General features: G+C 41.8%; 1 protein-coding gene across 2 annotated transcripts; it reads right to left on the bottom strand.

Annotated features, from left to right (window-relative positions):
- Positions 1-6,396: 6,396 nt before the first annotated feature.
- On the bottom strand, positions 6,397-16,862 carry LOC110530108 (diencephalon/mesencephalon homeobox protein 1-A). 2 transcript variants are annotated; one of them, XM_021612924.2, is made up of 5 exons: positions 16,606-16,862; positions 11,818-11,983; positions 11,454-11,632; positions 10,531-10,915; positions 6,397-8,723 (listed from the first exon to the last, which is right to left on the bottom strand). In XM_021612924.2, exons 2-5 carry the CDS (start codon positions 11,969-11,971, stop codon positions 8,299-8,301), a joined length of 1,143 nt encoding a protein of 380 aa, XP_021468599.1. In that variant the 5' UTR covers positions 11,972-11,983; positions 16,606-16,862; the 3' UTR covers positions 6,397-8,298. The 2 variants fall into 2 exon arrangements, with proteins under 2 accessions (XP_021468599.1, XP_036841551.1); XM_036985656.1 differs by having other exon boundaries at positions 11,454-11,648; positions 11,819-11,983.
- Positions 16,863-18,636: the final 1,774 nt, after the last annotated feature.

Here is an 18,636-nt window from a genome sequence, read left to right as displayed (position 1 = left end):
ACTCAACCTTCACTCAAAATATTGCTCTGTCCCACTGTTGTTATAGATAGAATGGTTGAAAAGAAGAAAGCTTATTTGGTTCTAGAGCAATCAATTAGATTTTATGAAGCCCTTTTTACATCAGCAGTTGTCACAAAGTGCTATACAAGAAACCCAACCTTAAACCTTAAAAGAGAAAGCAATGCCGTTGCGGAAGCACAGGCCTCCGAACTCTGTTCCCAGAGAGCTACCATCCTGTAGGTTCTCTCCAACCGCAGTTTTAACTAACCTGATTAATTTTATCAACCAGCTGATTATTACAATCAGGTGTGCTAGGTAAGGGTTTGACCGAACACCTACAGGAACAGGGTTGGAGAGCCCTGTTCTAGGTCATTATGCCCAATCACTGAGGTTGAACAAATAAACCAATCCCAGCCACTGAGGTAGAACAAAAAAAACAATTAAAGTCTGTTCGATGTGGTCCCATAGTGACCTTTACAATTTTATCATATCGTTTAAACTTTATTATTTATTTTTTTACATTTAATACCATCATGGACATTTTCATTCAGATTCTAAACATTTTCATAACGAACACTCAAATATTCATTGGCTCTGAGAATCTCTAGGCCTGTTACAACGTTTGAATTCTCTCAATTTCCTATTTGATGTCACTTAAATGCAGCCTGCAATGTCTTTCTTATATCTAACGTGAATGCAAAGGTATAGTACCTCCTCACATCACACCGCCGATGACCTTCTCTGTTGTTGCATTGGCCGGGCAATGTAGCATGAACGAGGTGTGCGCACGGCTAACGAGCGAGCGCCGCCGAGTGTCATCGACTTCCCGCTGCCATTAAGCGGCTCGCGAGTGGCGCCACCGAGGGAGAGGAGAGGCTGTTTGCTCGGCGGCTCCCAGATGAACATTAAGGACGCAAGAGCGATGCCAAAATGGGATCTCTCACCTCCTTTTCCCCTTCGCCTTTTTATTCCACAGATGAGTGCAGATAATTTCACTGGCCGATTGTGAGTGATTACTGTATTACCGCGGTAACAGAGGATGTATCGGCGAATGCAAAGGGAATTAATGAGACATAAAAACTATTTCTGTATTGACTGCTTCCGTCGGCGGCCCAGGACGCCGCCCCCGCATCTTGTGATTACCTAAACGTATTGTAAATATGTGTTTCCTATGGGTTTTTACATAAATTTACATGTTTTAACACTCAGGGGATGAAAGACTATTAGGGATGAGTTACTCCTCTCTTCTCCCCCCTTCTCTTTCTACTGGGCCGTTCATTATTGAATTAGCCAATGGTGTTCCTTTGCTGTAGGCCTATGTGTCGAGAGAGGTAGACTACATCAGTGGTTCCCAACGCTGGTCCTCCAGTACCCCCTAACAGATCACATTTTTATCGTAGCCCTGGACAAGCACACATTCATTCAACTTGTCAACTAATCATCAAGCCCTCAATGAGTTGAATGAGGTGTGTTTGGCCAGGGATACAATGTAAATGTGTACTGTTAGGGGGTACTGGAGGACCAGGGTTGGGAAACACTGGTCTATATCATGAGGTTTCTGTGTGTGTGTTTCTGTTTATGAGAGAGGGGTAGTGAGTGAGAGAGACCGAGGGGAAGATTTAGAGTAAAACCAAGATAAGTGAATGAGTGTTGGGAGTTTTGTGTCCACAGAAGACAGCATATGATGTGGTATGATATCAGCACACAATGTAATAACAGTTTGGGGTGAACGATTGCGGTTTAGAGTGGAGCAGAAACCTTTGGGATATAGGCCTGGTTAATCAGCTATGTAGTTTATATAACCCTCAGAATGGACGTCAGGGCAACCCCCCCCCCCCCCCCCCCAAAAAAAAAAACCCGTTATGATTGGCCTTGGTCGCAGGATCACATATGTGTTCATGTAGATGCTTCTGCTGGGTGTCTAGGCCCACAGGCGAGGATCAGACGTCCGGCCCTGTCCGCTGTGAGTGAGAGAATCTCACCAGAGGGTGAGAGTCTTTGTTCCAGATGCACCGTGGATAGTGGGCCCAGCAGGAAACCAACACGCCACAGCTCTCAAACACTACTCATGGCCTCCCCTTCGCACTACTTTGTCATTCCACTTTTTTCAAAAAGCTTTATTAGGTATCAACTGACTTGACTGATCTCTCGCAGGCTCTACGGTAAATGTTGGATGAATTGCCAAAACTATCCCAACACTTGCCTTCTCTTGCCTCAAGCAGGTATCTTCCCAACACGACCTTGTCTTTTTATTGTCGTCGAAAAAAGCTGTCACGTTATTAACTGACGATACAAATTTGTACACTACGGTAGGCAACGCAAGGATTCGATGGAAAATCAGAGCAATATCAAAATGATTGTGTAGTGCGTGATACTTTTGGGAGTATCTGATGTGCAAGTGTTCCTGCCTGATAGCATCTCAGGGACAGGCGATGCACTGCGTCCACTGGCCTTGGCCAGGCCACTAGAAAAGAGGGGTGTTTCTCTCTCTAAAAGGATTAGCCTGGGACGAGATTGCAGGGAGAGTGTTTAAAAAAAATGTTTTAAAAGGGGGCAAGAATAGAAAGGGAGATCAAGTGGAACTAAAGAAGCGTGTCCCGGGCTGCAGAGTTCAACCACCTGTTGTCCTCTTCTGGCCATCACTCTTTCTCTTTGTCCTCTGTTTCTAGATCTTGTCTCTTCCCCCCTCTCTTCTCTTTATCGGGAACTTTCTCCTCAACAAACATGTGGAAAGGCGATGCATTTATTCTGAGCACGGTCTTGCTTGAAAGATTCATAGTACAAGGATGGGTAGTCTTCAAACTTCTAATGCTTCAATGTTTGAAAGCCTGTTGAACATCAGAGTTGTGTGTGTGTGTGTGTGTGTGTGTGTCACTAAGCTCCCGGTGGTTTCCAGGAGCACTTTGATGTGTATCTGGGCAATGCGCTATTAGAGGGATTTCCCTGGGTTGACAGCTCAGAGAATATGTGGCTAAATTGCGATGCCAGCGGGCTAAAAGAATGCTGGAAACAGGATTAGGATCATATTCTGGCAGAGCCTGTCACCTCAATGGGCCTGGGTTTCTTACGTTCGCACTTTTCATTCTCTGCGTGGTTAAAACCTTTAAGAGAACCACAGAGGCGGGTGAGAAAAAAACTGATTGAATACACTGGGATTTTTGTGCAGGAGGGCTCGCTGCCGTGGTCGTGTCAGAAAAATTAAAGGGCCAGGGTGCATTTTTCTTCTCGAAAATAACGTTTCTGGCAAACATCCTTTTTTTCTGAAGGAATCAGCAATCTTTAAGTTCAGCTGCATCAACAGTATTCCCACTATCGGCTACTTGTTAAATTATTCTTGGACATTGTCGGGCCCTTAAATGTTTCAGCTTTGATATCAACAGCTTAAATTATTTCCTTCAGTAGCAAAGAAAGCAATGTGTAGCTATTTGGTAAATATGTAAGTATACAAATCAAATGTTATTTGTCACATGCTTTGCAAACAATAGGTGTGGACATACTTACGGGCCCTTACCAACAATAAAGAGAGAATGAAAATAGAGAAATATTAGAGAAGTAATAATAATAAAAGTAATATTAAATACACAATGAGTAACGAGAACTTGCACGTGAGGTACCATTACCAAGTCGATGTGCAGAGGTACGAGGTAATTGATAGAGGTACTTTTGGTCATGTAGTGTATGTGGACACCTGCTCATCGAACATCTCATTCCAAAATCATGGGCGTTGATATGGAGTTGGTCCCCCTTTGCTGCTATAACAGCCTCCACTCTTCTGGGAAGGCTTTCCACCAGATGTTGTAACATTGCTGTGGGTACTTTCTTCCATTCAGCCACAAGAGCATTATGTTGGGCGATTAGGCCTGGCTCGCAGTTGGCATCCCAAAGATGTTCGATGGTGTTGAGGTCAGGGCTCTGTGCAGGCCGGTCAAGTTCTTCCACACCGATCTCTACAAACCATTTGTGTATGGACCTTGCTTTGTAAAGAAAGGGCCTTCCCAAAACTGGAAGCACAGAATTGTCTAGAATGTCATTGTATGCTGTAGCATTAAGATCTAGAAGGGCAGAAATTTGACAAACTGACTTGTTGGAAAGGTGGCATCCTATGACGGTGGCACGTTGAAAGTCACCTTCAGTAAGGCCATTCTACTGCCAATGTCTGCCTATGGACATTGCATGGCTATGAGCTCAATTTTATTTTGAGACCTGTCAGCAACGGGTGTGACTGAAATAGCCAAATCCACTCATTTTGAAGGGGTGTCCACATACACACACACACACACACACAAGCATGTATAGTGCATGTACATATAACTAGGAATGAAGTGACCGTTGATAAACAGTAGCAGCAGCGTGTGTGATGAGTCCAAAAATGGTCAATGCAGATAGTCTGTGAAGCTACAGTATCTATTTAACTATTTTGCAGTTTTATGGCTTGGGCGTAGAAGCTGTTCAGAGTCCTCTTGGTTCCAGACTTGGTGCATCGATACCGCTTGCCGTGTGGTAGCAGAGAGAACAGTTTGTCTTGGGTGGCTGGAGTCTTTTGACAATTATTCGGGCCTTCCTCTGACACCGCCTGGTCTAGAGGTCCTGGATGGCCGGGAGCTCGGCCCCAGTGATGTACTTGGCCCTAAGCACTACCCACTGTAATGCCCTGCAGTCGGATGCCAAGCAGTTGCCATGACAAGCGGTGATGCAGCCAGTCAAAATGCGCTCGTTGGTGCAGCTGTCAAAAAAAATGTATTTTCAGCCTCCTGAGGTGGAAGAGGTGTTGTCATGCCCTCTTCACAACTGTGTTGGTGTGTATGGATCATGATAGATCCTTAGTGATGTGGACCAGGACTGTAAAATAAAGCAGAACCCAAATACTCACTCCAAACAGGCAGTATGTACGCACTTGTCCTGTTTGAACCAGCTCTGCATGATGGTCAACTTTATGTTTTGTGATTTGACCCTCCTTTAGGACCACAGATACGAAATGAAAAAGACCTCGGAACAGCATTTTGACTGGATAAGAGTCCTGTTTGTGTTACTGATGATGAGAGGAGATCTCAACTCAATGATCCAGTGTGCTATGGTATAGAGGTTTATTCCACCTAGATACATTTTTAGATTGATGTCCAGGGATATTGTTGGGATTGGGAGGTAGGCTATTTGGGCAATGTGCAGACTTTCCTCTCGATGTTATAGAGAAGAGCCCCTTATCCTGCATCAAGGGCTGAACATTTGACCCTACGGCATTTCAATCTACACCACATCAATCCCCGTTGGGCCCTCAGGCACCGGTGTGTGTATGTGTGTGTCCAAGCATTTCTGTGTTTGGGGCTGTGATAAAGACCACTTACTAGTGTTTGCCGGTTTAAAATCCCAGGGGTGAAATTGCTAACCCGAATAACAAGGACATTCTGCTTTACGTATCTAGAACCATGTCAGTGTTGTAGCATGGATGCCCTTGGAATAGAGCACAAACGATGTAATAAAACACAGCAAGGTTGAGGTTAGGTGTTACGTTCGCAATGCTAATCTGTGTTGTCGTCCCACGTGTCCCCTTTAAAGGTAGTGTTCGTCTGTAACAACAGAGAAGTACACCGTTGCGCAGTAGGTGATACCTCCTGTGTACATTTTTTTGTTGTTGTATTAACACCAGGAGGGAGGATTTATCTAACGAGGCCAAATCAATTAGCAGTTGAACAATGTCACAGCCCAGGCTCTCGGCATTACAGTTTAGTAGGCAAAGCAAGGCAAAGCAGAGAACGGGGTGGTGGGGAGGATGGCAGTGATCCTAACCTAGAACTCTACCAGAGGCTAGACTGTGTGTGTGTCGTGTATTGTTTGTGTGTGTGGGGGGGGGGGGGGTGTCTTATGCATTTTGACAAACCACGCTGTTTAAGATACAATAGCAGCATAATCACCGCCCCGGGCCGTCATTCTTCAGGATAATGGGCTGCTTATTCATCGGGGATGGCTTATGCCCCCACGTGTTTTTTATTTCTTCCAGATTACCTTGTCTCTCTCTCTCTCTGTGTAATTTTGCCATTCTCCCGTGTATATATATTTTCTGTCTTTTTCTCTTGTTATCCGTCACCCTTGTTTCCCACATTCTCTCTCGTCCTCTAAATGTTTATTTCCCTTCCACACTGCACTCTGTCTTGCCCTATTGCAATATTAATATTAGCCTGTCTTTGACCGTTTCTCTGCCCCCCTGAACTTTATTGTTCAATCCCATGTGCCATTCTTGCTGTATTACAAACTCAACGTTGTAGTGGCAACTATATGTCGTTTATGATCAAAAGTAGAATGAGAAGACTGTTTGCTAATCGTTAGCTGTGGCTAGCTTTGTCATAGGCGAACCAAAACACGTTGAAGGAAGCCTTGTGTATAAAGATCTCCAAGAATTGCTTTATTTTAGGGTTTATTTTGCAACATCACTGTTCGAACCTACATTGTTAAGATAAAAAATAATAATGCCTATGTATTACTCTCTCCGTCATTTTAAATCTACCACTGGACCAATTAGCATGACAGAGACAGCTGGAGAGAAACAGTATAACTTTTAAATATCACAGCCACAATGGAACTCAACTGGAGGAGACACACAGACGACCAGGCGGTATACCTTCGGTAGTCCAGGGAAGAGACGGTAAGGAAATGGCGGGAGCCCATTGATTACAATGTTACAACTGACAACTACAGGAATCCCCAACTCGGGACGGTTTATGATACATTTACAACATGAGAACCTTTACATTTGCCTTACTAGTAAACATTAATAGATAAACTTCTTCTTCTTAATTTACATATTGAAATCATTTACATTGTCAGAGTGGATGGACTTGATGGGATCTCAGCACAGAGAGAACCACAGACACATAATTGAAAGACTGGCCACTCCTCCAAGCGCTTAAAGAGTAACTTCCTGGTACAATAGGAAGTTCTGTATACTACTCCCCCAGCCCTGAAGGACCCCCTATTCAGTTTGTGTAGGGATGTTGTTACCAAGTTACATCAGAAGGGGTCGATGGCGAAAATAGGTGTTAACATGAAATATGCAGGTTCATTTCTCCAGGTGTGTATCTGCTTGTGTGGTATCGTCTTCTTTCGGGGGTGCAGCAGGACACACTGAGTTGAGACACATCGTTTGCTTACCTTTGTGGACGTTTTTTTTTGTTCAGAGCTTTGGATATAAGGGACTCATAAATGGTATACATGTTTGTAATTGCATATGCTTCCCTCCCCTCTGCCCAGAGCAAAATGTAATTAAAAGCGTTGCACATTTAGTCACTGAAATCATTTTCTCATTACCAAGCCAGTCTCCATACAAAGTAGTTTAATACTGGCCATTAAGCTGGTAAATTAGTCACTTCTAATTAAGCAATTGAGGAGAACATGGCTTGAGTTTATATTTATGTATGTGCTTGCCTTTTTTAGAATGTGCTATGTACATACAAGGCCTAATTGAATTGTTAATGGTCCCACGGTACAAGTAGTCTCTCAATGGCACCAAATGCCGGCACAGATTTATTTTTCCCCTTGAAGACTCAAATTCCCTTAAAAGTGCCTCTATTCTGTAAACATTACGTAGCAAAGTATTTTTTTCACCAAGTGCAACACTAGACAGGTAAATAGTCCTAAAGGAAGTGTATTCGCTCAGCTGTGGAGACCCTATGTATAGCCTGGTCGTTCACAATGTCAGGTTTAGAGTCCATTTCCCGTTTCAATGGTGTATTTCCATACAGGATTTGCCTCAGTGTTTTACCCAAAAGGCTCAGACTTTCCTGTTTCCACCTACGTGGACCGGCACCCGTGTCTCACTGGGCCATGGCTCCGGCAGACCTGCTCTCACTTGGGACCACTGTTTTGATTATGCAGAGGTTGTTGATTCTGCGCTTAAAAAGTCCTCACTGTCAGCCCTAGCTACAGAAACACAATTTCCCGACTATAGCATAAGGGTGTACACACTAGTGTAACACTGGTGTTACAGTCAAAAAGCAGCATAAGAGTAAAGACAACCTAAACTCATCAGGTGTTGTTGGTCAAATAAGGATTTTTTTTTTAATGCGTTGCTTTGTTGTGTTTCAATCTGCTGTGTGGGGAGCCCAGAAATTAGGCAACTGTTAAAGCAAGAAGCAGGAGAGAACTCGGTCCAGGGTGAGATAATGTAATTTTGTTTTTCTAAACTCTGGCTACCAATGTCCCGAAACCCTCTTGGTATGGTTCCTATAGGGCTACGGAGGTTACAGACATAGGATGGGTGGGATGTAGTCTTGATACCCCGGCTAGGCCGCACTCAGATCCTCTGGCTCAGTTAGGCAGAGTGTCCAGTCCCAGGGAGGCTGCGTGCTGCTTGGCCCGCATCCGGAGGTTCTCGATGCTGGTGGTCTTGCTGTTGTGGCTGGGGAGGCCTCCAGAGGCCTGGAGCAGGGGACTGTTCCACACCTGCTGGGCCGCGTGGTGGGACAGGGACTGGTAGTATGACTGGCAGGGCAGGGAACCTAGAGGTGCCGAGGACATGTTGACGTTCATGCCCAGGTAGGGCAGGGAGGAGGGGGTACCCATGTCGAAGGAAGGGTAGTGCACCATGTTGTTGGTGGCAGCCATGTGCTGGCGGAACTGCTCCTGCAGGCGGAAGAGGCTGAGCGGGGAGGAGGAGTACGAGTGGCTCTGGGAGATGCCACCACCGACACCAATGGACGAGGGCGTCACAGACGGAGAGACCATGGGGGATTCTGAGTAAAGGAGAAAACGGATAATAGTCAAGAACATTAAAGATGTCCTCCAGGGATTTTTTATTGAACTTTTCCAGTTGAAAAGTGATATCACAATTATAAATGCAGTAAAGCAGGGGTCTTCTACCTTTTCTTTCCCAGAGACCCCCACCAGACAAACCAGAGACCCCCATCATGTAGGAAAACATGTTTTTTCCCACATATCTTGTCTCATCATCCAGTGAATGATAATGGAAAGGACAAATACTCAACATTTTAAAATGAATAGATTTGGTAGTAACTCCAAACTATGGCTGTGACAATTATGGAATTTGGGTTAATGATTGATTTATATGCAAATGGCAACAGTTATTGACATAATTGCCATTTTTTTATAATGCATCTTTGACAGACATATCTAATGAATACAACACAGCTTTGGTGACACCCCCTTTTCAAAAATGAATGGTTTTGTCCACTTAACTTTTGGAAATAAAGTTTATCCCCCTAACTGTGCCATTCTGCTTGTAAAATTCTTAACTTTAAACACTTCATGTAAAAATGTAAAACTGCTATTGGGTAAACTATATCTACTTGAATATGAAGTTGAATCCCCCCTTCTAAAATGTATGCATTATGACGATTATTATACGATAATTGTGCTAGCCCAACTCCAAACACTTGTTCGCTAATAGCAGCTCTTTTTTTTTGCTGGTTTATTTGTTTGTTTTTTGTTTATGTGGATCCCCAGTAGCTTTTGCAGAAGCAGCAGCAACTCTTCCTGGGGTACACAAAAAAAAACACCAAACATGACAAGTAACACAACACTGATACAGGACAGTCATACACATTTTAAATGACGATATACAAACAATATAACCAATTTTTTTTTACAAACAATACAACTAAAAAATACTGTGAATACGCTTCATAACAAGCACAATGTGTTGGCAAAAATGTATGTCCAAGTCAGGAAACCTTTCCAGCAGCCAGTGTCACTTGCCACAACTGATTCTCACAGGTGCTTTTTCAACGCCTATGTCAGATACTCTAGTGAGTGTAATTAGCTCCAATGAGTGTAATTTGCTCAATATTTGAGAAACAAAGTTGACATCATTCGAAAGATGATATTCCCCTCTTTTCTACTGTAGGTATATTTCAAAATTGGTTTTGTCTGTTGTTGCTAGCGATATTCATAAAAACATTGAAACGAAAATGTAAGTGGCACTTTTTTTTACATATTTTTGCGGACTCCCTGTAGGTACCTCAGTGGACCCCCCCCACACACACACAAAAGGGCAAAATAGTGTTGTTGTTTTTAGACACAACTGCAAACTTCAAGGAGCAGGGAATTCAAGGAGTTGGTCCGATGGTGACATTGTAATGTAATCGACCTCCCCCCTTGCTTGAGAAGCAATAGTGAACAAAAGAGGAAAGCCCCCCCCCACTTGTGCCATTTCTTGAGGTTACCTGGACCACTTATTGAGATATGCCTTTTGTTAAGTAAATCAGGTGTTAAATCGGGTGAAAAGGAGACTGGCGTAGGACTTTAAACTAAGTTTCTCTGGCAGGCAGGGATGCAGACCTATGTATAACTTACTAAGAACCAGCAAAGCTGCCGTGCCTCCTCTTAATTTTCCACTATGACTGAAATGAACTGAAGTTGTACGACAATGTAAGCATTTCATATGTTTACTCTTAATTGACTATCCTGAAGGATACCTCTAAATTTGATTTACTTTGTCTGATTTCTAATGCCCCCCCCCCCAGTGAAGCTATGTATATTAGATGCACAAGTGCCAGTCATAATTTAAGACCTTGTCCTTACCAGGTTTGGGACTGAGCCGCTTGCAGGGTGGAGAGACATTGCCTGGCGTCATCGCCCTCTCACTCTTGAGTTCCTCCCTCTGTGGCTTAGACTCCTCCTCCTTATCAGTGGCGTTGTCCTCAGTGGCCGACTCGCAACCTGACTGTTCTGCCGAGGTCACATTTAACTCCATGCTAATTTCTGACACCAACGGACAGGGCGGACCCTCAACCGCCAAGGAGGAAGAGGAGGAGGATGGGGGGAGCTGGTTCTCTGGAGTGATGGTGGTGGGAGAATCCTCCTTGTCACCTCCCTCTCCGTTGGCCTCCTTCTGTTTCTGGAGCTGCTCCTTCTGCAGGCTGCGCTGTTTCTTGCGGAACTTGGCCCTGCGGTTCTTGAACCACACCTGTTTTTAAAATGTGCCAGGTTGGGAGACGGTTAGAAGCATGCTCCCTGGTAATTATAAAAAGGTGCTTGAGAAAGGTGTGTTCTGTGTGTATGTGTGTTTTACTATTTGTCTTTTGAGAACTTGTATAAAAATACAAATAAATTAAATTACCTAAGTAATTTTTCTGGCATTTTTTGCCCAATGTTAAAGATGCTTCAGGATTTATGATTGATCAGATACAATTAATAAATATTTCCTATATATACCAATAGTATTGTGTATTTCAGACTATGGTACTTTGTATTCTGAATTTTGGACCCCCTTTTTGCTATCATTCTTTTTTTACATCTGTTATTAGACAGAAAATGCAAATACATTGTTGAATGATTATGAACATGGTCTTTTGCCTGCTAATGCCTGCAATGCAGTGAAGAAAACGATATGACAACAATAAGGTCTAATGTATCTGGCCCCTCTAACAGTACAACTGGCCCCAGCTACAACTGACCCCCCCCCCCCCCCCTACCCGTTGAAATGGTCTTGAACCGCCACTGACCTGCACGCGGGCCTCGGGGAGGTTAGTGCACATGGCAAGGCGCTCGCGCATCACCACGTCGGGGTAGTGGGTCTTCTGGAAAGTCTTCTCCAAGGCCTCAAGCTGCTGCGCGGTGAACGCGGTGCGGCTTCGGCGCTGTTTGCGATGCTGGGACCCGTAGCGAGCCTCGAGGATGATGTCTTGAAATGTGCAGCCGTTGGAAGAGAAGGGACACGGCAAGTTTAATTAATTGGATAGGGGAAAGTTATAATGAATTGAAAGGTGTGTGTGTGTGTGTGTGTGTGTGTGTGTGTGTGTGTGTGTGTGTGTGTGTGTGTGTGTGTGTGTGTGAGTGTGTAAAAGTATGTTTGTTGGACTCAATTACCAGCAAGTCTCTCAGCTAGGGTGAGCGCGTGCACTGAAGGTCGGTAGTCTGGCGCGTGCTGCGCCTGTTGCGCGGCCTGCTGGTGCAGGTTGTACATGGCGCTCAGGGAGTTCATCGCGTGGAGAGAGTAGCCGTTCACTCCATAGTGCTGCATGATGTCCACTACCTGTGGTAACACACATACATAAATCATGTTAATATTTGCTTGCATGTTTTTATTTGTTTATCTCTAATGACTGATGTCCGGGCTGTTCATATGCTATTTTATGTATGAGTTAACCTACCCATTTTGGATACGCGCGTAATGAACGGTCTAAATCCACTGTTGGATAAAATGATCTGACTCTTTATGATGGGGCGGCAGGGTAGCCTAGTGGTTAGAGCGTTGGACTAGTAACCGGAAGGTTGCGAGTTCAAACCCCCGAGCTGACAAGGTACAAATCTGTCGTTCTGCCCCTGAACAGGCAGTTAACCCACTGTTCCCAGGCCGTCATTGAAAATAAGAATTTGTTCTTAACTGACTTGCCTGGTTAAATAAAGGTAAAATAAAAATAAAATGATATTTTCGATACTGTGTGTAGTTAGGGCCTAGAGTAGACAGTGGGGCACGTTCAATTTATGCATACAGTATTTCATAATTTGATCACCTTGTGAAAAGTTGCAGACCTTTCGTGTTATCTGGTTGGTTGATCCTTGATAAACCATGGCTTAATTTGTTCATGTTAAAATGTGAATGTCGTTTGGCGCTTGTAATATACTAGGCCCAATCATCTTGTATGTCCCTTGAAAGTGTATCTCCTTGGTGGTCATTTGTATCCGATACACATACATTTCCTTTCGCCACAGATGTTAATATCTGGACGTTATCCATTAACATCCAATTATTGCTTGGTTCAAGCCATTAATTATACAAAATTATTTTAATTGGGGTAATTATCACTCGTTCACTTAATGGAGCGTGACGGATGCCTTATAAATTAATTAAATCACTTCATTTCCCGGTGATCGCAGCAAAAGTGCAAATCCCATTTGAAAGCGCTGCATGCTTTGAGAGATCATTGCGTTGATCAAATGCTTTCGGAATGAAATACAGATGTAGGATCTTCATTTGATCACCCTGTTGCAAGATAACTTTCCTGCAATGCAGGACATCTTAAACATGTAGTGTATTTCAGGTTTAAAAAGGCTTTTAAAGTTTGTAATTTCCACTTTGACATTTCAGACTTGATTTTCCCTTACGAAAAATGTATCCATCCCTAAAAAAATGTCCATGAATTATAATCACATAATAATTCACATTTCCTGTTGCTGCCGGATTATTTTCCTGTTGTAGAAAACTGGCTCAAAGTAAGATCCAGGATCTGTAAAACTATTTGTTCCGGGCGAGGATGGTAACCTGAAAGCACAGAGGACTATATTGAACGGTTATGATAGGCTATTGAAATACCTTCTGTCAATACATTTGCTTTAGAATTATGTCCTTTGGTTAGCCTATGAATTTTAGCAGTCACTCTATTCCATTTTAACTACCATTTGTTGGACAGTTGGTTTATATTAAGTTACCATTAGCCTAATCAAAATACCCATATTCTAGCCTTGAGTTTATTGGACAGAATAACTTAACAACAAGGAATCAAAGCCTTATATATAGGTCTCCGAGGGCAACTGTCTCATCCGCCATTTTTTTTTAGATCCTGCGCGGCTTTAAATGAAACGCTTCAGGACACGATTAGATATGTATTAGTATCGAGATCGTTGACAAGAAGGGATATCTTGGAGGCTCGAGCAGTTATGACTATTGCAGAGAGGTCCAAGAAATGAATATTCCTATGCATGGCAGGCATCTGGGGACTTGGAAGCTAGAGAGAGTTCCTAGTCTTAAATTGCCTCACTATAGTATTTTGACATGCTAGGCCTGGGATGTAGCCTAGAAAGTTTGTTCTTCACCGGTGTCTGTGCTCCTTTAGGCCTATGTTCATTGGCCCACTCAGCATCTGCGATACAGAAAGTTCACCAATTGGTTACAAAATGTTTCTAATATGAATGTTTTGGATGAAGATAAACCCAAAATGTATAAGTCCATGCGTAATTCGCCTGACTGAAAATTGAGGTATTCCAGTCATTCAAAAAGGTTGTCGTTTTCGAAACGTCTATTTCCCATGTTAAAAATCTGACATTTGACATAAGAACATTATACAACATAATTAACTGCCTCAAGTCTTGCCCCAAAGCTAAAGAAGCTGTTATAATTCAAATTAAGTCATGAATTAATTTCATCCACACATAATTAAATGCTGAAAACCGTGATGCTGCACTTTATGCAGTCTGTGATAAGGATCAAATTGATGTATTTAATTGAATATTAAATATAATTGCTAACATGTTTCACAAGTAAGCCTTTATTTGAAGTTAATTCACTTCACAACACTTAATCCAATATTAGTTAATCCGATGATCATGTTAATTTATGATAAAGTAAGACCATAAATTGTAGGCTATAGTTGTAACCTGCGCAACATTGAATAGGCCTGATAAACTATTATTTGTTGCTGTTGTTGTTGTTGTTGTTGTTATTATTATTAATTATGATTATATTTATATTATTACTTTATAATGTTATACCCTAATTATAGTATGAATAATATTGATCATTGTGTTATTACAAAATGTATTTCAATATTTGATTGAAATATAGATCTCCATTGGGCTATGGAAATTGTTTTACTAATTAAATAATTGAAATCAAACACTCCATCCAAATAAATACGAATTTGCCTTTTCCCCGTTGCATTTTGAAACGTTTTTGCAACAACTAATCATTTGAGCAATAATATCAGACATAGCTCCATGAAGCTGGTAACCATTTCGCAGCAGTCTGTGTGTGCAAATGGGAGCTGTGGGTGTGTAAATTATGCCCGCAGTGTCCATTCCCAACCTATTAAGTCACTGCAGTGCCTGATGAATGTGATCACAAGGCAAGAGGGAATAGTTTAATTCGCCTGGACAGAAGGTGCTTCGCTAAACATTTACTTTGCTCCCCAAAGTATTTGAGTTGAATGGGGCCCGCTTTCCTCCTTCCCCTCTCTCGCGGCCTCTTATCCCATCGCCCCGGGGCAACGTTTTGGCTGAGATGTATGGCTTCTCGGCGGGTAAAATATGCATGTTGATCCCCATTTGGCTCCCCGTCTAATGGAAGTGCAAATAGGTTTCGACTGCAAGGCCCTCCATTCATCATCAACAGTGACACGGACGGACGTACAGTGCGGTTCAACAGCTTGCGTGTGTGCGCGCGTGGTGTGCGTGCGTGGAGAGAGAGGAAAACTAGGGATAGGCTTATACTGTAATTTTTACATTCACGCTTTTCATGTGTTTCCTTTTTGATATTGATAATAAGCATTACGCTTTTATGATAGGCCTACCATATTTACCACACAAGCCTGCTTATTCTGTCTAGCTGCCATTGTTGTCTATTCATACGCCTATCCTTGCTCCGGGCTGTATGTTTGAGTGCCACAGGCAGCGCTGCTCATTGCTTCGATTATTAAAACGACATTATGTAAATTGGCATGTACAGTGCAACTCTATGATCTGACTAAATTAGGAAAATGTTTATACTTAAAACCCTTGGGCCCTAGGCGACTCGTGTATGTCAAGCGACAATCTGCCCGTGGGGTAAGACATATTTTGTATTCCAGACTGTCAAAGGCCGCGAGACAAGTGTTTGATTGGCGAATTTCACGTGAGGAGGAGGCGACACGGGTTAACAACAGCCTAAACCAAACTATTATTCGTTAATTTACGATTAAACCAGCATTTAATTGCAATTTCATATTGACACAATTGCATGGGCTTATTCAATCTGAACTGATGGGTGGAAAATAAACTTAGTTTGAATGTTAAGAATTATGAAAGATAATTGAGGCCTACAGTCTTAGAAAAACTATATTCTGCATAGACCAGAACGGGTTATATGCTTGCTTCATATATGGCACCGCTTAAGGTTATATATAGAACCCTATATGTAACCAATGCTGGTTCAGTGAAGAACAACTCCTGGGGTTCTGATCAAAGAACCCTACAAGAGTGTTCTATACAGAACCTTTAGGGGTGCCATATATGAAGCAAGCAATATAACCTATTTTGGCTCTAACCAGAATCTTTTTTTCTAAGTGCACATGATGCTAAATTGTGGCTGTTATGGCTATTTTAAAAAAGCAATATAAGGCCATGAAAGCCTCATGCACAATAAGTTCTTGCCTCATGATTCCTAGCTGGAAATCGCTGAAGTGCTTCCACAAAACACTGTACATCTATCTACATATTAATTTGTTTTGTTTTTTAAGATAAAAAAATTGCAAGTACTCCCATTCACTTTTGCATGACCTCACATTCCATGAAATAGCCTAGCCAATTGCTAGTAAAATTTTTTTTTTTTTAAGTAACTTAGAAATGTTTTGGATAGTTTTACTGCATCAGATTTCAATTCAACAAAAATGTACATGAATCTGTACGAATTCAATACAGTTCTACTTTGTTCCTTCGAGTCTTGCCGGATCTGCACCCAAAGTATAATTACTGTAGCTGTAAATGCTCGCTCGATATTAGCACAACGACGACTTCTTGTAAAACATAATATCGTGCAATTACGATAAGGTATATTGTATGCATAGAGTGTGCACCAATATATTCTTTTTTGTCACCATATTTGTATCAACACTGTTGTTTCCAGCAATGTATGAACAAGTTACAAGTTTGACCCAGTCCTAGAGATGTCCACAAAGTTCCTACCTCTCGCCAACACAGCCGAGTTGTCTTTGGATGTTCTGATGCTGAAGTGTATCCCGGTTCTAAAGTGATTTCTTAGGATTCTTATTATAGCAATGTCTCCTTGCTTATAATGTCCACCTTTCTCGTGCTGTTCATGCGATTTAGGAGGAACGATTGCAAGTCCACAGTTCTGTCTTATGTGAAACGCGCACTCTGCTACTTTCCGCGTGACTGAATCCTCTGCGTCTCGCGCTCAACATAGGAAGCTGCCATCTACCGGGCCACGAGCTGAAGAGGGATTTTAAAGCGTGCTCTGTGAGGTCATGTAAGCTTTCTAGTGGTCCTTGAAGCTGTCAATCAAAGAAAGAGACGATTTCTCCCCCACTAGTAGCAGGCGCTTGGCCAATGACCCTATACTATTCGAAATCATAAACTTTAGAATATAATGTCTGCAGATTCCCATATGTCAGTCTACTTGTGTTTTTTTTTGCATTTGTGTTTGAATTGATAAACATTCAGTAAATGTATGGACTAAGAAGAATACCAACTCCTTTTAATTCTGGAAAACAAGTGTACAAAATAAGTAGGCCTATATAAGATGTTTGTAATAATGAATATTCTATTTCATATTTTTCTTGCCTTTGAGGGAGTTTTGATATCAGTGAATACGTAAATTGTTTTCATATTGTGTAGCCCTTAATTGGGAGATGGAGGACATATCCAGAATTAAAACGCGGTTAAACTATATTTAAACATAAATAAAATAAGATTGAATACTTATTTTCTAATATTTTAAATACTTGTATAAAAATGAATGGTATTGATTTATAAATGGAAAATGTTGCATTTTTTTTATTTCAATGTGGTAGCCAACAAAGTTTTCTTTCTCCCAATGACCAGTGACAGACATTCTTGTTGCAGTTTAATACATTTAAAAAAATCCATATTTACATTTTATTTTTAGTAAGACATTTCAGAATGAGTTATTTTTTTGCAATTAAATGTTTACTTCTCAGAATACTTTGACATTAGTGATGTGCATGGATGCAAGTCTTTGCGTTTTGGCGAACCGAATACCTTATAGGTGGGTTTTTATTTGCTTTTCGGCTTTCCTCATGCAATTGGAGTAGAGAGCGTGGTGGAAAGACTTTGGAGAGATCGCTAATAGATGCCAGGCTAGTGCCTTTACAATCTCTCCCGGCCTTGAAGGATTTGGGCTAGGATAGGGAAGACAAGACGCCATTCCAGCCTCCAAAAACCCCTGTCTTAAAATGACTGCGGGTAAGAGGATTAAAACAATAATGCCCTTCTCTTCTTGAAAGGTTTTTAGAGAAGATTTCTTCTCGCAGAGCAAAACCGTTTAGGTGGGAATTAAGGGCAGCGCAAAGTAGCCTTTTAATGTAAAGCTTGCATATTTTGTAAAATATTATTGGGGAAAGAGGGCAGCGTGAAACTCCCTAACCGGAGTTTTATCCCAGGCCATGTTTCTCGTCCACAGATATTTGAATTGCAAACAAAAGATCATATGGAATGAAGAATATTGCATTTTCACCCCCTATATCACAAATGCCCCCGTTTTAAGTATGTATGACACTCAAATGCATGAATACGTTTGCACTTTGAATGTGTAGACTGTTCTGAAATTCAAGTTGTTACATTTTGAAGGAGAAACTTTCTTTGGGAAACGTACACTTATGTCCAAGTGTGTGTGTGTGTTTGTGTGTGTGTGAAAAAGAGAGAGAGAGTTGGTGTTTTACAGATACCCAAAGATGTGTAGAAATTACGCACGTATTACGCACAGATTTCACTTTAAATAATGTTATAAAGTTAATTCCAATTCTATTCGAAAGCGGGCCTACTGCTTGTCAATATCTGCAGTCTGAAGCTAAACCACAAGAAATATGATTTTGCATGGGATGAATCCTAATCCTTCGTTTTTTGTATACAAAAGTTGGAGAAACTGGATCCATTATGGTGCACTGTTGTGCAATAAACAGGATTACGATTTTCCAAGAAAATAGGGTTAAGGTAGTTTTAAGTTTTTACACACTA

This window comes from Oncorhynchus mykiss, chromosome 8 (assembly GCF_013265735.2).
Source record: "Oncorhynchus mykiss isolate Arlee chromosome 8, USDA_OmykA_1.1, whole genome shotgun sequence".
NCBI classification, from domain to species: Eukaryota; Metazoa; Chordata; class Actinopteri; order Salmoniformes; family Salmonidae; genus Oncorhynchus; species Oncorhynchus mykiss.
The sequence above is the reverse complement of the archived record's forward strand: the minus strand, read 5'-3'. Positions and strand labels throughout refer to the sequence as shown.